Raw genomic sequence first — 14,797 nt, 5'->3', positions numbered from 1 at the left:
TAGTAAAAATTATTTTTTAAAACTTTTTACTTAACAGGCTGCAGATGATAACAAAACAAAAGTATTTGTTACCATACCTTTCTATAAATGTGGAATTCCAGGAGAAACTGAGTGGCTGAAGAACAAAGATAAGACATCTTTTTTCCTGAATAGCCCTGAAATGGGCCATCAAGAAATGGATGTGAGGTCAGAAAATACACCTTCCCAGAGTTTGGAGAAACCGGATGTGAGCAAAGAAAACAGCAATGTTTCCACCGAGTCACTGGAGTATCAAGATGCCCCATCACCAGGAGCGTTTGAACATGGTGTCATGGCTACGAAGCCAGCCAGTGCTTCCACTGGACTGATGACTAATCCAGCTGAAAAGACTGAGAAGGACAACGATAAAGATGTGTTTGAATCAGTAGCTCCTCTAGACCTGGAGAAACCAACGGGTAAGAACTCATTTCCAAATATTCAAAATGGCTATTGATGTCCCTCATTTGTAATAGAATTTTTTCCACGATAAAAAAGCTTTGGGCTTAGATAATGACATGACACAATACAACATATCTTATTCTTTCCACTTACAAGTAGGTATGAGGTGTGAGAGCAGAAGTACTTGTGTTCCTTTTGGCAGGGGAGAGGGGAGAAGAACAGTAATGTTTAAGAATGAAATGTTAACTCTCAGTCTGACTTAAGGCCTTATAGTTATGAAAAATAATACTTTTTTTGTCATTTTTATTTTAAATTTAATAAATCTTTATTGTTCAGATTCTTACAATAGTTTCTCCTTTTCCCCCCCATAGCTCCCCTCCACCTGGTTCCCACCTCACCCTCTGCCCTTACCTCCCCCCCACTGTCCTCATCCATAGGTGTACGATTTTTGTCCAGTCTCTTCCTACACCCCTCATACCGGTTTCCCCCTGAGAATTATCAGTCTACTCCCTTTCTATGCCCCTGATTCTATTATATTCACCAGTTTATTCTGTTCCTCAGATTTTTAACTTACTTTTTTCTTCTTCCTCTTCTTGAAGAATACCTTTCAGCATTTTATATAATACTGGTTTGGTGATGATGAACTCCTTTAGCTTTTTCTTATCTGTGAAGCTCTTTATCTGACCTTCCAATCTGAATGATAACTTTGCTGGGTAGAGTAGTCTTGGTTGTAGGTTCTTGCTATTCATCACTTTGAATATTTCTTGCCACTCCTGTCTGGCCTGCATAGTTTCTGTTGAGAAATCAACTGAGAGTCATATGGGTGCTCCCTTATAGGTAACTAACAGTTTTTCTCCTGCTGCTTTTAAGATTCTCTCTTTGTCTTTTGCCCTTGGCATTTTAATTATGATGTGTCTTGGTGTGGTCCTCTTTGGATTCCTTTTGTTCGGGGTTCTCTGCGCTTCCTGGACTTGTAAGTCTATTTCTTTCACCAGGTGGGGGAAGTTTTCTGTCATTATTTCTTCAAATAGGTTTTCAGTATCTTGTTCTCTCTCTCCTTCTTGCACCCCCATAATTCAGTCAGTGTATGTTTAATTTCTAGTTGGTCCTTTTTCATATCCTCGAGGGTCTTGCTAAATTTATCGGCCTTTCTAGGAAATTCTTGAAAAACCTTATAACCGTGGTTTTGAATTCTATATCCAGTCAGTTTTTTTTCTCCATTTCTTTCGTTTGTGATCTGTTACTTTGTCTCCACATTTTCGCTGCTTCCCTGAGTTGGTAGGGTAGCTTTGTGTGCTAGGTGTCCTATATGGCCCAGTGGCTCGTCCTCCCAGTCACCTGAGGTGGACATTATTGGTACGCCCCTTTGTGGTCTGTGTGTACAGCCTTGTTGTAGTTAAGTCTTGATTGTTGTTGGTGTCACTCAGAGGAACTGACCTCCAGGCCAATTGGCTATGTGTATCAGCTGTGTCTACGCCGGGAGACCTGTGCTGGAGACAGCCTTATAGGACCAGACTTGCAAAATTGCAAAAGCCTCTGTGCTCGGATGGGGCGGAGTCTCAGGACTGAGCAGACAGTCTTGGCTTCCCGTCATCCCTGCCCTTGCGCACGCGCCTCCAGACCTCTGCCTTCCGCGGCTCCCCTGAGTTTCCGCCTAACAGTCCAGATTCCCCCCAGGCTCGCCTGGAACTGGGGTTCAGTGCAGTCAGAGCTTCTGACTCCCTTCCGCTAGGGAGAGCTAGCAGCAACCTCAGCAGTCAGTCTTCTCTGTGCGTGCGCACCTCTATACCCCTGCCCGCTGCGGTTTCCCCAAGTCTCTGAGTCTTCATGTGCCTTTCTCTCTACCTGACAGTCCAGACTCCCCCCGTATGAGCCTGGGTCCACGGGGTTTCACCCGGAACTGGGGTTCAGTGCAGTCGGGGGCTTCCTTCCCTCTCCCGCCAGAGAAAGCCAGCCACTCTGCTGCCCTTCCTCTCTACACACGTGTCTCCGTACCTCAGTCCTCTGCAGCTCCTCTGATTTTCCATGAGCTTTTTTCTTTCCTTCTAGTTGTAGAATTTCCACTCAGCCAGCTTTCCTGTGGTTTTGGATGATGTCCGTTCTGTCTTTTAGTTGTAGTTTTGAAATTGTTGTGTGAGTCAGCAGTTTAGGTGTTTATGCCACCATCTTGGTTTCTCTCCAAGAAATAATACTAACTTTAGATGAGATTGCTATTAACCCTTTGCACTCGCTTGCTTTTTTCTCGATTCCTTTATTCTAATGCTAACCGTGTCGAGTCACACTCGACATCCGAGTGCAAAAGGTTAACCGTTTTTAACTTATCCAGTTTATCCAGAAAGCTGCTCTAGAACCAGGAAGCTCATTCTACTCTTCCTCCACCTCTACCTCCAAAATAAATCACTGGATGACCGAAATAAATATACAACAGCCCATGAATTTATTGTCTTTACTTGAGGCCTGATGCATGAAATTCGTGCAAGAGTAGGACTTCCTTCCCCCGGCTGCCAGCACTGGCTTCCCTCTGGCACCTGGGACCCAGGCTTCTGTCACTCTGGCTTCATCTGGAAGGATGTCTGGTCTAACTAGCATATTATACTTTTATTATAGATCCTCATCTATCAAAAAAAATTTTAAGCCCCTAATATATGTGCAACAAGTGTGTGTGTGTACTAAGTGTTGTTGAGGTGAGTAGAGTGGACATGGGCGTCTGCTCGCGTGTAATGTAGAGCCTAGTGGGCTGTGAAAACAAACAAGCACTGTAGTTTGATAGTGATGTGCTAGGGGGCCGCCAGCAAAGGGGAGAGTAGGCTTAGTGGACAAGAAAACGTGTTTTCTTTTTGTTTCTGAACGCTGCAGTTTTAACAAGCTTCTTTAAAGGTTACTCCTGATTTTAAATATGTAAAACCAGGTACTTTTATGAAAATCTGGTACTTTTATGAAATATTTCTTTTGGGAACTATTTCCTGCCTGAGCTTAACTAAGGTTTCTGAGTCCAGTGAAGTTTGGGCTATGATGTTGTTTTCCAGTATGTGTTTATTGATTCCAGAGAGAGGAAGGGAGGAGAGAGAGAGAGAAACATCAGTGATCAGAGGGAATCATCGATTGACTGCCTCCTGCGTGCCACCTATTGGGGATTGAGCCCACAACCCTGGCATGTGCTCTGATTGGGAATTGAACCCATGGGTCGATGCTCAACCACTGCGCAACACTGGCCAGGTTGTGATGTCCTTACTTAATAAACAAGCCTTTATTAGTTGCTCAGGATTTAGTACTGTTTTTTCATAAACAGCTTATGTCTGGAAGTTTACATTACTCTTTTCATATACTCTATTCCACTAAAATAATTTGAAAGGTAAGTATTAAGTTAGTATCTTAGTTCAGTTACTTAACTAGGTTTGTAATCTGGGATAAGCAGTATAACTATATGCTTGTTTTTTTTTTCATCTTTAAAATGGGGATAATAGTACTGCCACTTTGAATACTGAGGATTTAATGAATTGCATCTAAAACACTTGTAGCAGTGGCTGTTAAGACAAAAGTGAGAAGTGGTCGATTAAAGGGGGTGAAGGAACTCGGGCTAGACGCAGAATTAGAAGGAACTGTTGGCAGTCTAGTGGACTCAAAGGAGCAAGCTACACATACAGAGAGCAGACCTGACAACTTGTTAAAAAGTCTGAGTCCCAGACCATGAGTAATTGCTGAACATTTAACACAGATAATTGTAAATATTCTTAACTGTATGGTTTACAGGCACTTTAGAAGATGGAGAAACAAAGGATCTCTTAATTGCAGAAGAAGCACTGTCAGTATTAAATCACTCGAGCCCTATTCAAGGGGTTGAAGCTTCTCTTTGTGTACCATTAACCCATAAAAGGTAAGTGTTTAGGGGAAAATTTCACATATTATTGTTAAATGAAACTGAACCAGTAAAATAGTCTATGCATTGGTCAGCTCTTATTTACATTTTTGACATTTCCATATTTGGTAATGTTTTCTATTATGAAAGAAGTTCATTTGTACAATTGTGTTTTACTTAGTAGTTTTATGAAATCTTAGAACGAAACTAAACATTTCCTGAATATATAGGTCATACTTGATGGGTTGAAGTAGAACTCATACTCTTTGGTGGTCCTATTTTTGTTGAAGACCAAGAGTTTCATTCCCAGTCCTGCATTCTTCCATGCCCTTCTGTTTTCGGTGGTTTCTGGGTGGTCAGGTGTAAGTTTCCCATAGCACCAAGGTGAGCATAGGGAGATGGCGCAGAGGCAGTTTTGTTTCCTACCATTGGATGGATACAAAACTCAAGCCAAGTTTTGTTTCTTAATGACATGAAGTGTTATGCTCCCACTTAGTTTCGGTTAGCACTTGCACATTTAGGAAATGTTCTAGATGATGTAGGGCAGTGCTATTCAAGTGTGGTCTGATTGATGCCAATTTCCACACAGTTTATGGCCCACAACAAGATAAGCAATCAGTACAGCCTTCACCGGGTAGCTTAGTTGGTTGGAGCGTCGTCCCACGCACCAAAAGGCTGCAGGTTCGATTCTCCGTTGGGGCATGTATGGGAGGCAACTGATTGATGTTTCTCTTTCTCAAATCAATAAACATACCATTTAGGTGAAGATTAACATACATACATACATCTATACTAATAAAAGAGAAACATGCAAATTGATGATCACTCTGCTACGCCAACCAGCCAATCAGAGCGAGTATGCAAATTATCCCAACAAAGATGGTGGTTAATTTGCATATGTAGGCACAGGGTGAAGACTGAAGACAGCAGAGAAGGAAGATGGAGGGAAAATGGAAAGCAGGGCTTCGCTCCCTTCTCTGCTTCGTTCAGGCCGCAGGAAGCCCTATTGCAGGAATCTTCCTGCAACGGGCTTCTAATATGTGTATATATATGTATACACACACACACCGGCCCTCTATTATGTATGTATGTGTGTATGTGTGTGTGTGTGTGTATTAGAGGCCTGGTGCATGAAAATTCATGCACTGGAGAGGGGTCCCTCAGCCCGGCCTGCCCCCTCTCACAGTCCGGGAGCCCTCAGAGGCGTGAGGTGACCTGGCAATCAGGGGAAGGCGACACCCCATCACACCTCTACTGCTGCCACTGCCGGCAGCACAAGCCTCGGCTGGCCCCGGTTACCTAAGCCTCGAGTGGCCCTGGGCGGCTGGGCAACCACCATCTGAGGCTTGCCTATGCCTTGGGCTGGCCCTGGGCAGCTGGGGGGCTGAGGGGACTTGGGGACTCCAGAGGCAGGCATGTGATAAGGCTGAGGGGACTGGGCGCCACCATCTTTGAGAGTGGGGCAGTCAATTAGCATATTCCCTCCTTATTGGCTCTGGGCACTGCCATCTTTGCCACGGCATGAGGGTCAATTAGCATATTCCCTTTTTATTAGATAGGATATATCAGTACACCACTTTCTTTGTTAAAAGTTAGCTGAACTAATCAGTGAATTGGTTCAGCTTATGACATAGCTCCTTATTTCATTGCAAGACTGGACACATTGCACATCAGCACTAATAACAACAGTGACACCATTGTACAGGATTCCAAAAATATTGCAATTTCAATTACTAAGAAGTAGTATGAAGCCCTGGCCTAGAAGCTCAGTTGGTAAGAGCCTCATACTGATACACAAAGTTGCAGGTTCGAGCCCCGGTCAGGGCATATACAAGAATCAACCAATGAATGCATAAATAAGTAGAATAACAAATAGATGTTTTCTCTCTCAAAATCAGTGTTTTGTTTGTTTTTTTAAGAAAACGGGGGGGGGGGGGAGAATAGTAAAATTTAATAAGCTTAACCACAAAAGACATAACTTACAACATTGTAAATGGCTTTGTACATCCTGAGAGTGACTTCATAAAGCACTCAGAGAGAGCAGCATCACAACAGTGACCTCTCACACATTCACCTCGGTCATGTGCTGCTTTTGTGAAAGGAGAAACCCTGGTCAGCTGGGATCTTTGCCACGCCTTCATGCAAAAAGTGGGAGAAACCAATGTGAAAGGATTATCCAGATTGTTTTATTAATTAATTCAAGTATTTTTTAATTTAATGAAAACTAATATTTCTTGCAAATGGGTTTGATGGATAATAATCACAAAACAAAGAGCATTCACATGATAAGAAACTTCAGTCTTAGCAGGGGGGTGAGGGCATGAGTGGGTGGGTTGGGGGGAGGAGGACACATATGTAATACCTTAATAAAGAAAAAAAAGTTAAAAAAAAAAAGAAACTTTAGTCTTCAGTGAGCTAGGTGAATATTCTCCATCTTGGCAAGCTAGTTCCTTTTTAAACAAACTAGTTGTTGGTTCTAATTCTTATTATAAACATTGTGATTGAGGTAAGTTTACAAATGTAACTATAAATAAATGTGTGATTTACTTTAAGAATTGTGTCATTTCCCTTTTTAAAAATCAGCATGGTTTAATTGGTTTGCGGGCGGGAGGCCAGCTTGGAATAGGAAGGATCACTGTCAGCGTATTTCCAAAACTTAATTTCCTGAAGTGGATTTATTAATGCAGATACCATTAGTTTCCATTCTGAGTTATTCTTTAATCTTAGCACTAAGATACTGAACCTCCTTCTGCTGAGTGTAGAGGAAATAGCCCATAATATTTGACAGATTTATTTGCAAAACGTGGTCACCAGTAATTAAAAATTGGTATAAGTGCAATTTGTTCCGAGCAACATTTTAAAATCGTTTTACTTGTAATTTAAGGCCATGTCGTCATTGCCAATAAGGTGAAATATTGGAAAGTGGGAGAAACAAATATAGCATTATTTGTTTCTAAATTCACTGGTAAGTTTTATAGAAGCTCAGAGTGAACTTATTAATTTCTCTGAACCTTGGTTTTTATCAACAATATGACAAGTAGGAGAGAGAATAGGATTTAAAGCATATTAGAGCAGATCGGATCTTCTCACACTGTCAAATATTTATTTCTATTTCTAAAGGAAAGTCCTCACCCCGAAGTCCAAGGTACCACTTTCAAACGAAGTATCAGTTGAAACCTGCACCTCTACAATTAGAACAGGTAACGATAAATGTGTGTATTATTTTGACTTAGAATTATTTCATTTTGGTGTTTTGATAAAGAGTTCTATTCTTAGAACCAATTAACCCTTTGCACTCGCTTGCTTTTTCTCGATTCCTTTATTCTAATGCTAACCGTGTCGAGTCACACTCGACATCTGAGTGCAAAGGGTTAATCTATTATCCAGATTTGTTTCTCTCAATGTTTTTTTATCTCTTGTGTGTATGGTGTCTGAAGGTGTATCAGCTATGAAAACAGTAGGTTGCTTGTAATGCACTCTATGATTCCCACAGTGGAAATCTTAGAATGCTTTTTGTGGACTATTTTCCTTCCATCCACACCCAGCCAGACTGCATACCTGCTTCTTAATCTTCTGGGACTCATATCTACATAGGGCAACTTCCTTTTTCCTGAAATTTTTTCCCATATGCATATTTCCCCCCACATGTTGAAAAAGGAAGGGGAGATAAATATGATAGCTAAAAGAGTACAGAGGCTTGAACCAGATTGCTTGGGTTCATAACTCAGTTCTGCACTTACAGTGTATAAGACTGAGCTATACATTGTGTTTTTGTCTGTAAAATATTAATAGCTTTAAGTGTTAATAAAAGCTCAGTAAATGGTAGCTGTTATAATTACCAATTATTTTTTAAAAGCAAATTTTTTCCACTTAATATGCTTAAGACAATTTTCTTTGTCATTAGTTTAGATTAATCCTGTATTTTTTAATGGTTATAATAGTATGTGGTAGTATGGATGTTCTCTGGTATGCTTAACTAATTATTATTGAACATTTGAGCTGATCACCATTTTTGTTTTGTTGTTTCAATTCTGCAATGAATATTCTTGTGTATATATATTTGCACATTATATATCAGTGTTTCTGTTGGGTAGATTCCTAAACATGCATTTGCCAAGTCAAGGAGTAGGCACAGATTTTTTTTTTCCCACAGATTTTTAATATTTGGTTGTTTATGCTTTCAGACACTGATGATTAGAAGGTAGCATGCAATGTATTTTCCCATTCCTCTTTGCCAAACTGGTGAAAAACGTTTTTTCCCTTTTTTTATAAGCAGTCTTTGTATATTAGCTCATTATCTGTGAAATGTGTAAAAATGCTTTTTCCTGGTTGGTTGGGGTTTTTTTGTTTGTTTGTTTGTGTATGTGTGTGTGTGTGCGTGTGTGTGTGTGTGTGTGTTTATGTTGTTTATCCTCACCCAAGGATATTTTTTTCATTGCTTTTCAGAGAGAGTGGGCAGAAGGGAGAGAGAGAAAAATTGATGTGAGAGAGACACATCAAATGGTTGCCTTCCACACCTGACCAAGGTGGGGAACGAACCTGCAACCCAGGTACATGCCCTTGACTGAGAATCGAACCTGAGACCCTTCAGTGCAAGGCTGGGCAGATACCACTGAGCCACACCGGGCAGGGCCCTCGTTGGTCTTTTTCTTTTTTTCTTTAAATATATTTTTACTGGCCTCAGAGAGAGAAAGGGAGAGGAGAGACAGACACATCAATGATGAGAGAGAATCATCAATTGGCTGCCTCTTGCACACCCCCTTTTGGGGATCAAGCCTGCAGTCTGAGCATGTGCCCTGACTTGGAATAGACCCATGACCTCCTGGTTCATAAGTTGACACTCAACCACTGAACCATGCTGGCCGGACACTAGTTGGTCTTTTTGATTTTTGTTAAACACTAAAGGATTTTTTTTGTTTTGTTTTGTTAATCCTCACCCAAGGATAGTTTTTTTCCCATTGCTTTTGAGAAGACTGGGAGGGATTGAAAGAGAGAGACACATTGATTGGTTGCCTCCCTTACCTGCCCCAACTGGGGCCAGGGATCAAACCTGCAACCCAGGTACATGCCCTTGACCGGGAATTGAACCTGAGACCCTTCATTGCGTGGGGCAGCACTCTAACCACTGAGCAACACTGGCCAGGGCTACACTAATGGATTTTTATATTTAGAATTTGGTATCATTGACAAACTCTAAATCCAAATATGGCTTGCATGCACTGACGACAAAATTTTGGCAAGGAGGAAGGTGGAAGAATAAGGAAGAATTTATTTTTAATGAGCTGCCCACCCTCAAGTTATTTTTTAAATGGTGAAGTATATTTGTGGCCATTTGGGTGCTTTCTGCTAAAAGAAAGAGATCTATGTAGTCCTTTTCACACCTTGATTGAAGTCCAGATTTCATATCCCTCAATTAATTATATAATTGCTCAACAAAGATAGCTGGTTATCTAAACTGGTAAGTATAATTTTCAGATTAATTTAGTAAGAAACATCTGAGCTCCTCAAAGCATTTATCATATGATGTTTTACAATAAGTACAAAAATTATATTCCAGTTGAGAAAAAACAATGTCATTTTTAAATGTAAAATTTATCTAATGTGTTTTGTCCTGGTGAAAAGCACATGTATTTTTTTTTAATATATTTTTATTGATTTCAGAGAGGAAGGGAGAGGGAGAGATAGAAACATCAATGAAGAGAATCATTGATCAGCTGCCTCCTGCACGCTCCACATTGGGGATCGAGCCTGCAACTTGGGCATATGCCCTGACCAGGAATTGAACAGTGACTTCCTGGTTCATAGGTCAATGCTCAACCACCGAGCCACACCAGCCAGGCAGCACATGTATTCTTTAAACTGAATAATTGGATACTAAAGAAACAGGATTAACGTGTAAATCCTTGTATATCAGTTTTGGCAGTATAAAAGTTTTTCAAGGAAATATTCTCAAGTACACGGTAGCCTTTTCCCTCTGTTTGCTTCCCAAATAGCGTATATATTATTTTTTTCAACTTAAAACATGAAAGGTGAACTCTCATTTTTCTTTCAGCTATGGCCGATGTCCTTGGTGATAGTGGAAGCTCTGGGCTCGTTACCTCTGAAAGTCCTGTTATCTCTGAACATAGGCTTGACCAGGAAATAGCAGTGAATTTAGAAGAAGATCATGAAATAGAAGTTGATGCACTAAAAGAAAGTGTTGACTTACCAGAAGAAAAGCCTCCAGTTTCTGACGATTCTCCTGATACTCAAGAAGTTCATGTAAAAAAATTTAATTTTTTAATTCTCTGTCTGTCTTTCTGTTTTGAGTTAGGTTTCAAGCCATAGTTCAAACCTAATGTATTCATTTATTTGGTTGTTATATAAAAACCTCTTTATAAAGATAGGTGTTTCAAAATATTTTGTGGCCTATAAAAGAATACATCCTTTAAGAAATTATTTTTCTTAACCAAAACCAAAAGGCTGTGTTAAGTCACAATTTTAACAGTTTAATTTTTGCTTAGTTTATGATTTAAAGTTTTTTTAGCCATAAGAAAACACATACTGGCTACTCCAAAGACAAGTATGACATTGAAACTATTCAGAGCATATATTTGAAAATAATTGAATGTAGTTAAATAGAATTTTTTTCCCCATGCATACTTACGGGAGAATTGATATATATACTCCAGGAAAGATTTTTTTTTCTTGGTACTTAATATGACCTTTGGTTTCTAAAAATTCCACCAATTCTCTCCTATTATTGACAGGCAACTTTTATATGATTGAATTTAAGAAGGGAGAAAAGCAACTAAATTAATTATAGAAATTTGGTTGTATAGTATTTGGAAAGTTTCTTAACTCATAAAATGTCGTGGTTGTCCATATTCACTGTGAAATAGATGGACAAAGTCCCTATTCCTTTAGCTGGGAGGCTTAAAAACTTGTGGGCATGGTGTTAGTGGGAATCCTCATTTCTGCGTATTTCCGGTCTATCATCTCATTGAATGTTTGGGGAGTGGGGAAATGTCATTGTCTAGGTGGGTGGTAATGTTCTACCTTCTTGGTCAGGAGATCTCTCTGTTACTTTCTACCTCCTCCTTTTTCTCCCCTTCCCTTACCAAAAGGTAAATGCAAGGACCATTCCTTCTTCCACCAAACCCTTGCAGGAGAGGTACTGAACTTGAAAGCCTTAGGAATTTCATGGTTTATGCAGCCCCAGCAAAGGGAAGAGGATTGAGTCTAGCCCAAGGGAGCTTATGTAGGTGAATTCTTCTTCAACCTTATGGGGATCATGCTGTTTAGAAAAGTGTGGATAGTTAGGTAATTTGGGGATTATCATTAAAACACAGTTTGGGGGTTATTTCTTTTTCTCCAATTAATTTTTTCTTGGGTGAGAATAGAGTAAGTCCTTAATTCTTCTCACAACTGTTAGCATCATAATAATTTCAAGGTTTTGTTAATTAAAACTGTCTTTTTAGCCAGGGAAATGTGGGTGTCTACTTTAATTCCTTTCAGAACCTCAAAATCTTACTGTCTAGTTATTTTGACTAAGAAAGTCTGATTGCTTAAGTGGGTATTTTATAAAGTAAACCCATAAGTAGATGCCATGTCAAAGGTAGTTTATATTTAAAATTCATACATCAAGGGTGAGATGGTCATTTAAAAACATTGTTTTAAGTTAAAATAAATATATATATAAATTCTTTAACCAGTCTCATCTTTAATTCATTTTAGGTAATTGAAAATGAAAAGCTTGAAGTTCAAGACTCAAGACAAGAGGCTAAGAATCTTTCATTTAATGAGTATCCTTCAGGAACTCTTAAGCTTCAATATAATTTTGAGACCATAGAGCAACAGTTCTGTGACTTGCCTGATAATAAAGACTCTGCTGAGTGTGGTGACATTGCTGAAGTAGATGGGGAACTTTTTGTGGCTCAGAGCAACTTCACCTTGATATTGGAAGGTGAAGAAGAAATTGAGACAGGTGATTCTGCAGCATCTAATGTGCTAGCTAAAGCAGCTAACACGGTAACTGATTCAAAACATGTATACACTGGGGAAAATGATAATCATGGACATGTTGCAAATTTGCCATCTGTCATAACTAATGAACAGGAGTCCCAAAAGACAGAGGCGTTACCGTATGTGCCTGAACCAATTAAAGCAGCAGTAGCAGAAAATTTAATAGATGTAATTAAAGACACAAGAAGTAAAGAAATTACTTCAGATACGATGGAACAGTCCATTCATGAAAACGTACCTTTAATAAGCCAAAAGGTAGTGAGTTCCACCAAGTTAGTCAAATCTACATTTAAGACTGTTCAGGAAACAAGTACAGTGACGACGAACGTTAACCAAGTTAATGACATGATTCCATCCAGAACTCGAACAAGAAGACAACGGACCCAAAGCCTGGATGTTACATCAGTGCAACAGGAAGAGTCAGCAGATGTTGCTACCGCTGAGATGCTAGGACTTTCAGTTAGAAAGAAAACTAGGAAAACAAAAGAAACTTCTGAGGCTTCTGCTGAAAGTGCCTTTCCTAATATCAAAGAAATATCTCAAACCCAGCAAATGCCTCAAAATCCTATTACTCCTAAGAGAGGAAGGAGAAAGAAGGACACAGAGAGTCTTAATTCTGTGGAACAAGAATTACAGGTTACTCCAGGTAGGGTATTAAGAAGTTCAAGATCATCTCAGTTGGAACCAGCAACCACAGAAACTTCTCTTAAAAAAGAAGTTAAGCTTTCATCTGTTACAAAAAAGACTCCTAAAAGAATGAAAAAATCTGTAGAAAATCAGGAAAGTGTTGAAATTTTAAATGATCTAAAAACCAGTAAAATAGCAAGTCCTAGCATAAGTAGCAAAAGATTGAGACATACTAATTTAGAAACTTCTGAAAATACAGGACATGAACAAGATGGGATATTCAATGAACAGCAGCTGCCTGTTCAAGGTAGTAAAAGGGTTAAAAAGAGAGACATTAAGGCATCAGATGTTAAAGAAGACTCTAAACTTGATTCATCTCCTTTGACTCTTCAAGCAGAAGGTGATATACCCGCGACACCTAGGAAACGTGGTAGACCAAGAAAAATCAATCCATCACTAGATGTAGGATCCGAGGCTGTTAAGGAAGAGAAAAGTCCTCAGAAGAGCAAAGTCCAAAAGAGATCTGCAAGAAACACCCCCGCTAAAAGGGAAAATACTGATGCTGGAAAACCAACTTTAGAAAAATCAGTTTTAGTGCCAAATGAGGAACTTGTTACAGTGATGAGTTCTAAGAAAAAGATAACAAAAAGGATTGAAAATCAAAGCCAAAAACGTTCATTACGCTCAATACCAGAACAATACATAGATGAAGACATGGCGCAGAAGGAACCCAAGGCCCGAGAAGAAAAATTACTTGCCAAAACTCCTGTGACTCAATTTTCCCGCGGCACAAGGACTAGATCTAGCAAGGCCATTTCACTGCCAGACTTTTCTGCACCAGAAAATGAGTCTTTGTTTTCTCCTCCTGTGTCAAAGATTTCAAGGAAAGATAAAGGTATGTTTATTTCTACTCAAAGCATAATTTTCATTTTAGTCAGTCTTCAGCTTCAAATTGTTTTAAGCATGATTTGAGTTGATATAGACTGTAATAGATTATTCTTTTTTTGTTTTGTTTTGTTAATCCTCACCTGAGGATATTTTTTCATTGATTTTCAGGGAGAGTGGAAGAGAGGGGGGAAGACAGAGAGAAACATCAATGTGAGAGAAACACACCGATTGGTTGCCTCCTGCCCAGGCTGGGGAGGAGCCTGCAACCAAGGTACATGCCCTTGACCGGAATCGAACCTGGGACCCACTTTGGTCTGCAGGCTGACGCTCTATCCACTGAGCCAAACCGGCTAGGGTTGATTATTCTAAAGATGATTTGTGGTTATAGATAATCTCCTCTCCTTCCAAAATAACAATTTTGATCTTTTAATAGTAAAATTTAAGGATTTTCTATTTTAAAATTTTCAGATTCAAGAATTTTCTGGTTCATCATGACCTTTTAAATCCTATAGTTGACTTGACTTGGGTTTAATTTTTTAGAACAAAATCATTTCTCTTTATTCTGCTCTTATAAGCTAAGTAACTTAATTTTAGTTTCTTATTAAACTTTTTTAAACGGCTGCATGTATTTTTAAACATCAGTGACCACCCTATTATGGTTTCCTGATGCTGTGAGGAAGGCCAAGAGGAAGATAAGCCATTTAGAAATCTGCAAACTCATATCTTCAGCATTCAGTATGCAAAAACCGCTTTAAATATTTGAATTTTTGAGAAACGAGACTGTTCTAAAAAATTGTATTTATGCACTCATTCATTATATTTCTATAGCCTGAGTCCAGGAATTGACCCTTTGCCATAAAATTGCTTATTAGTTCTAAAAATGATTTGTAGTTGTAGCAGACCCCCCTGCCCCAATTTTTTTAATATTTTATTTTGGTAGAACTGTATAACTCAGTTTCTTCATGGTATAATGAAAATGTGGTTATGCATATATTTTGCATGGAG

At 39.3% G+C, this 14,797-nt stretch overlaps 1 protein-coding gene across 1 annotated transcript in view; it reads left to right on the top strand.

The window, feature by feature from the left end:
- The window catches only part of AHCTF1 (AT-hook containing transcription factor 1), a 76,020-nt gene that overhangs the window by 52,647 nt on the left and 8,576 nt on the right, over nucleotides 1-14,797 (top strand). Inside the window, exons 29-33 of the mRNA XM_054712977.1 lie at nucleotides 38-434; nucleotides 4,168-4,291; nucleotides 7,394-7,473; nucleotides 10,326-10,534; nucleotides 11,990-13,799. Coding sequence (XP_054568952.1) covers nucleotides 38-434; nucleotides 4,168-4,291; nucleotides 7,394-7,473; nucleotides 10,326-10,534; nucleotides 11,990-13,799 — 2,620 coding nt within the window. The remainder of the gene's footprint in view (nucleotides 1-37; nucleotides 435-4,167; nucleotides 4,292-7,393; nucleotides 7,474-10,325; nucleotides 10,535-11,989; nucleotides 13,800-14,797) is intronic.

This window comes from Eptesicus fuscus, chromosome 24 (assembly GCF_027574615.1).
Source record: "Eptesicus fuscus isolate TK198812 chromosome 24, DD_ASM_mEF_20220401, whole genome shotgun sequence".
Classification (NCBI taxonomy): Eukaryota; Metazoa; Chordata; class Mammalia; order Chiroptera; family Vespertilionidae; genus Eptesicus; species Eptesicus fuscus.
This window is presented reverse-complemented; position numbering and strand designations above follow the sequence as displayed.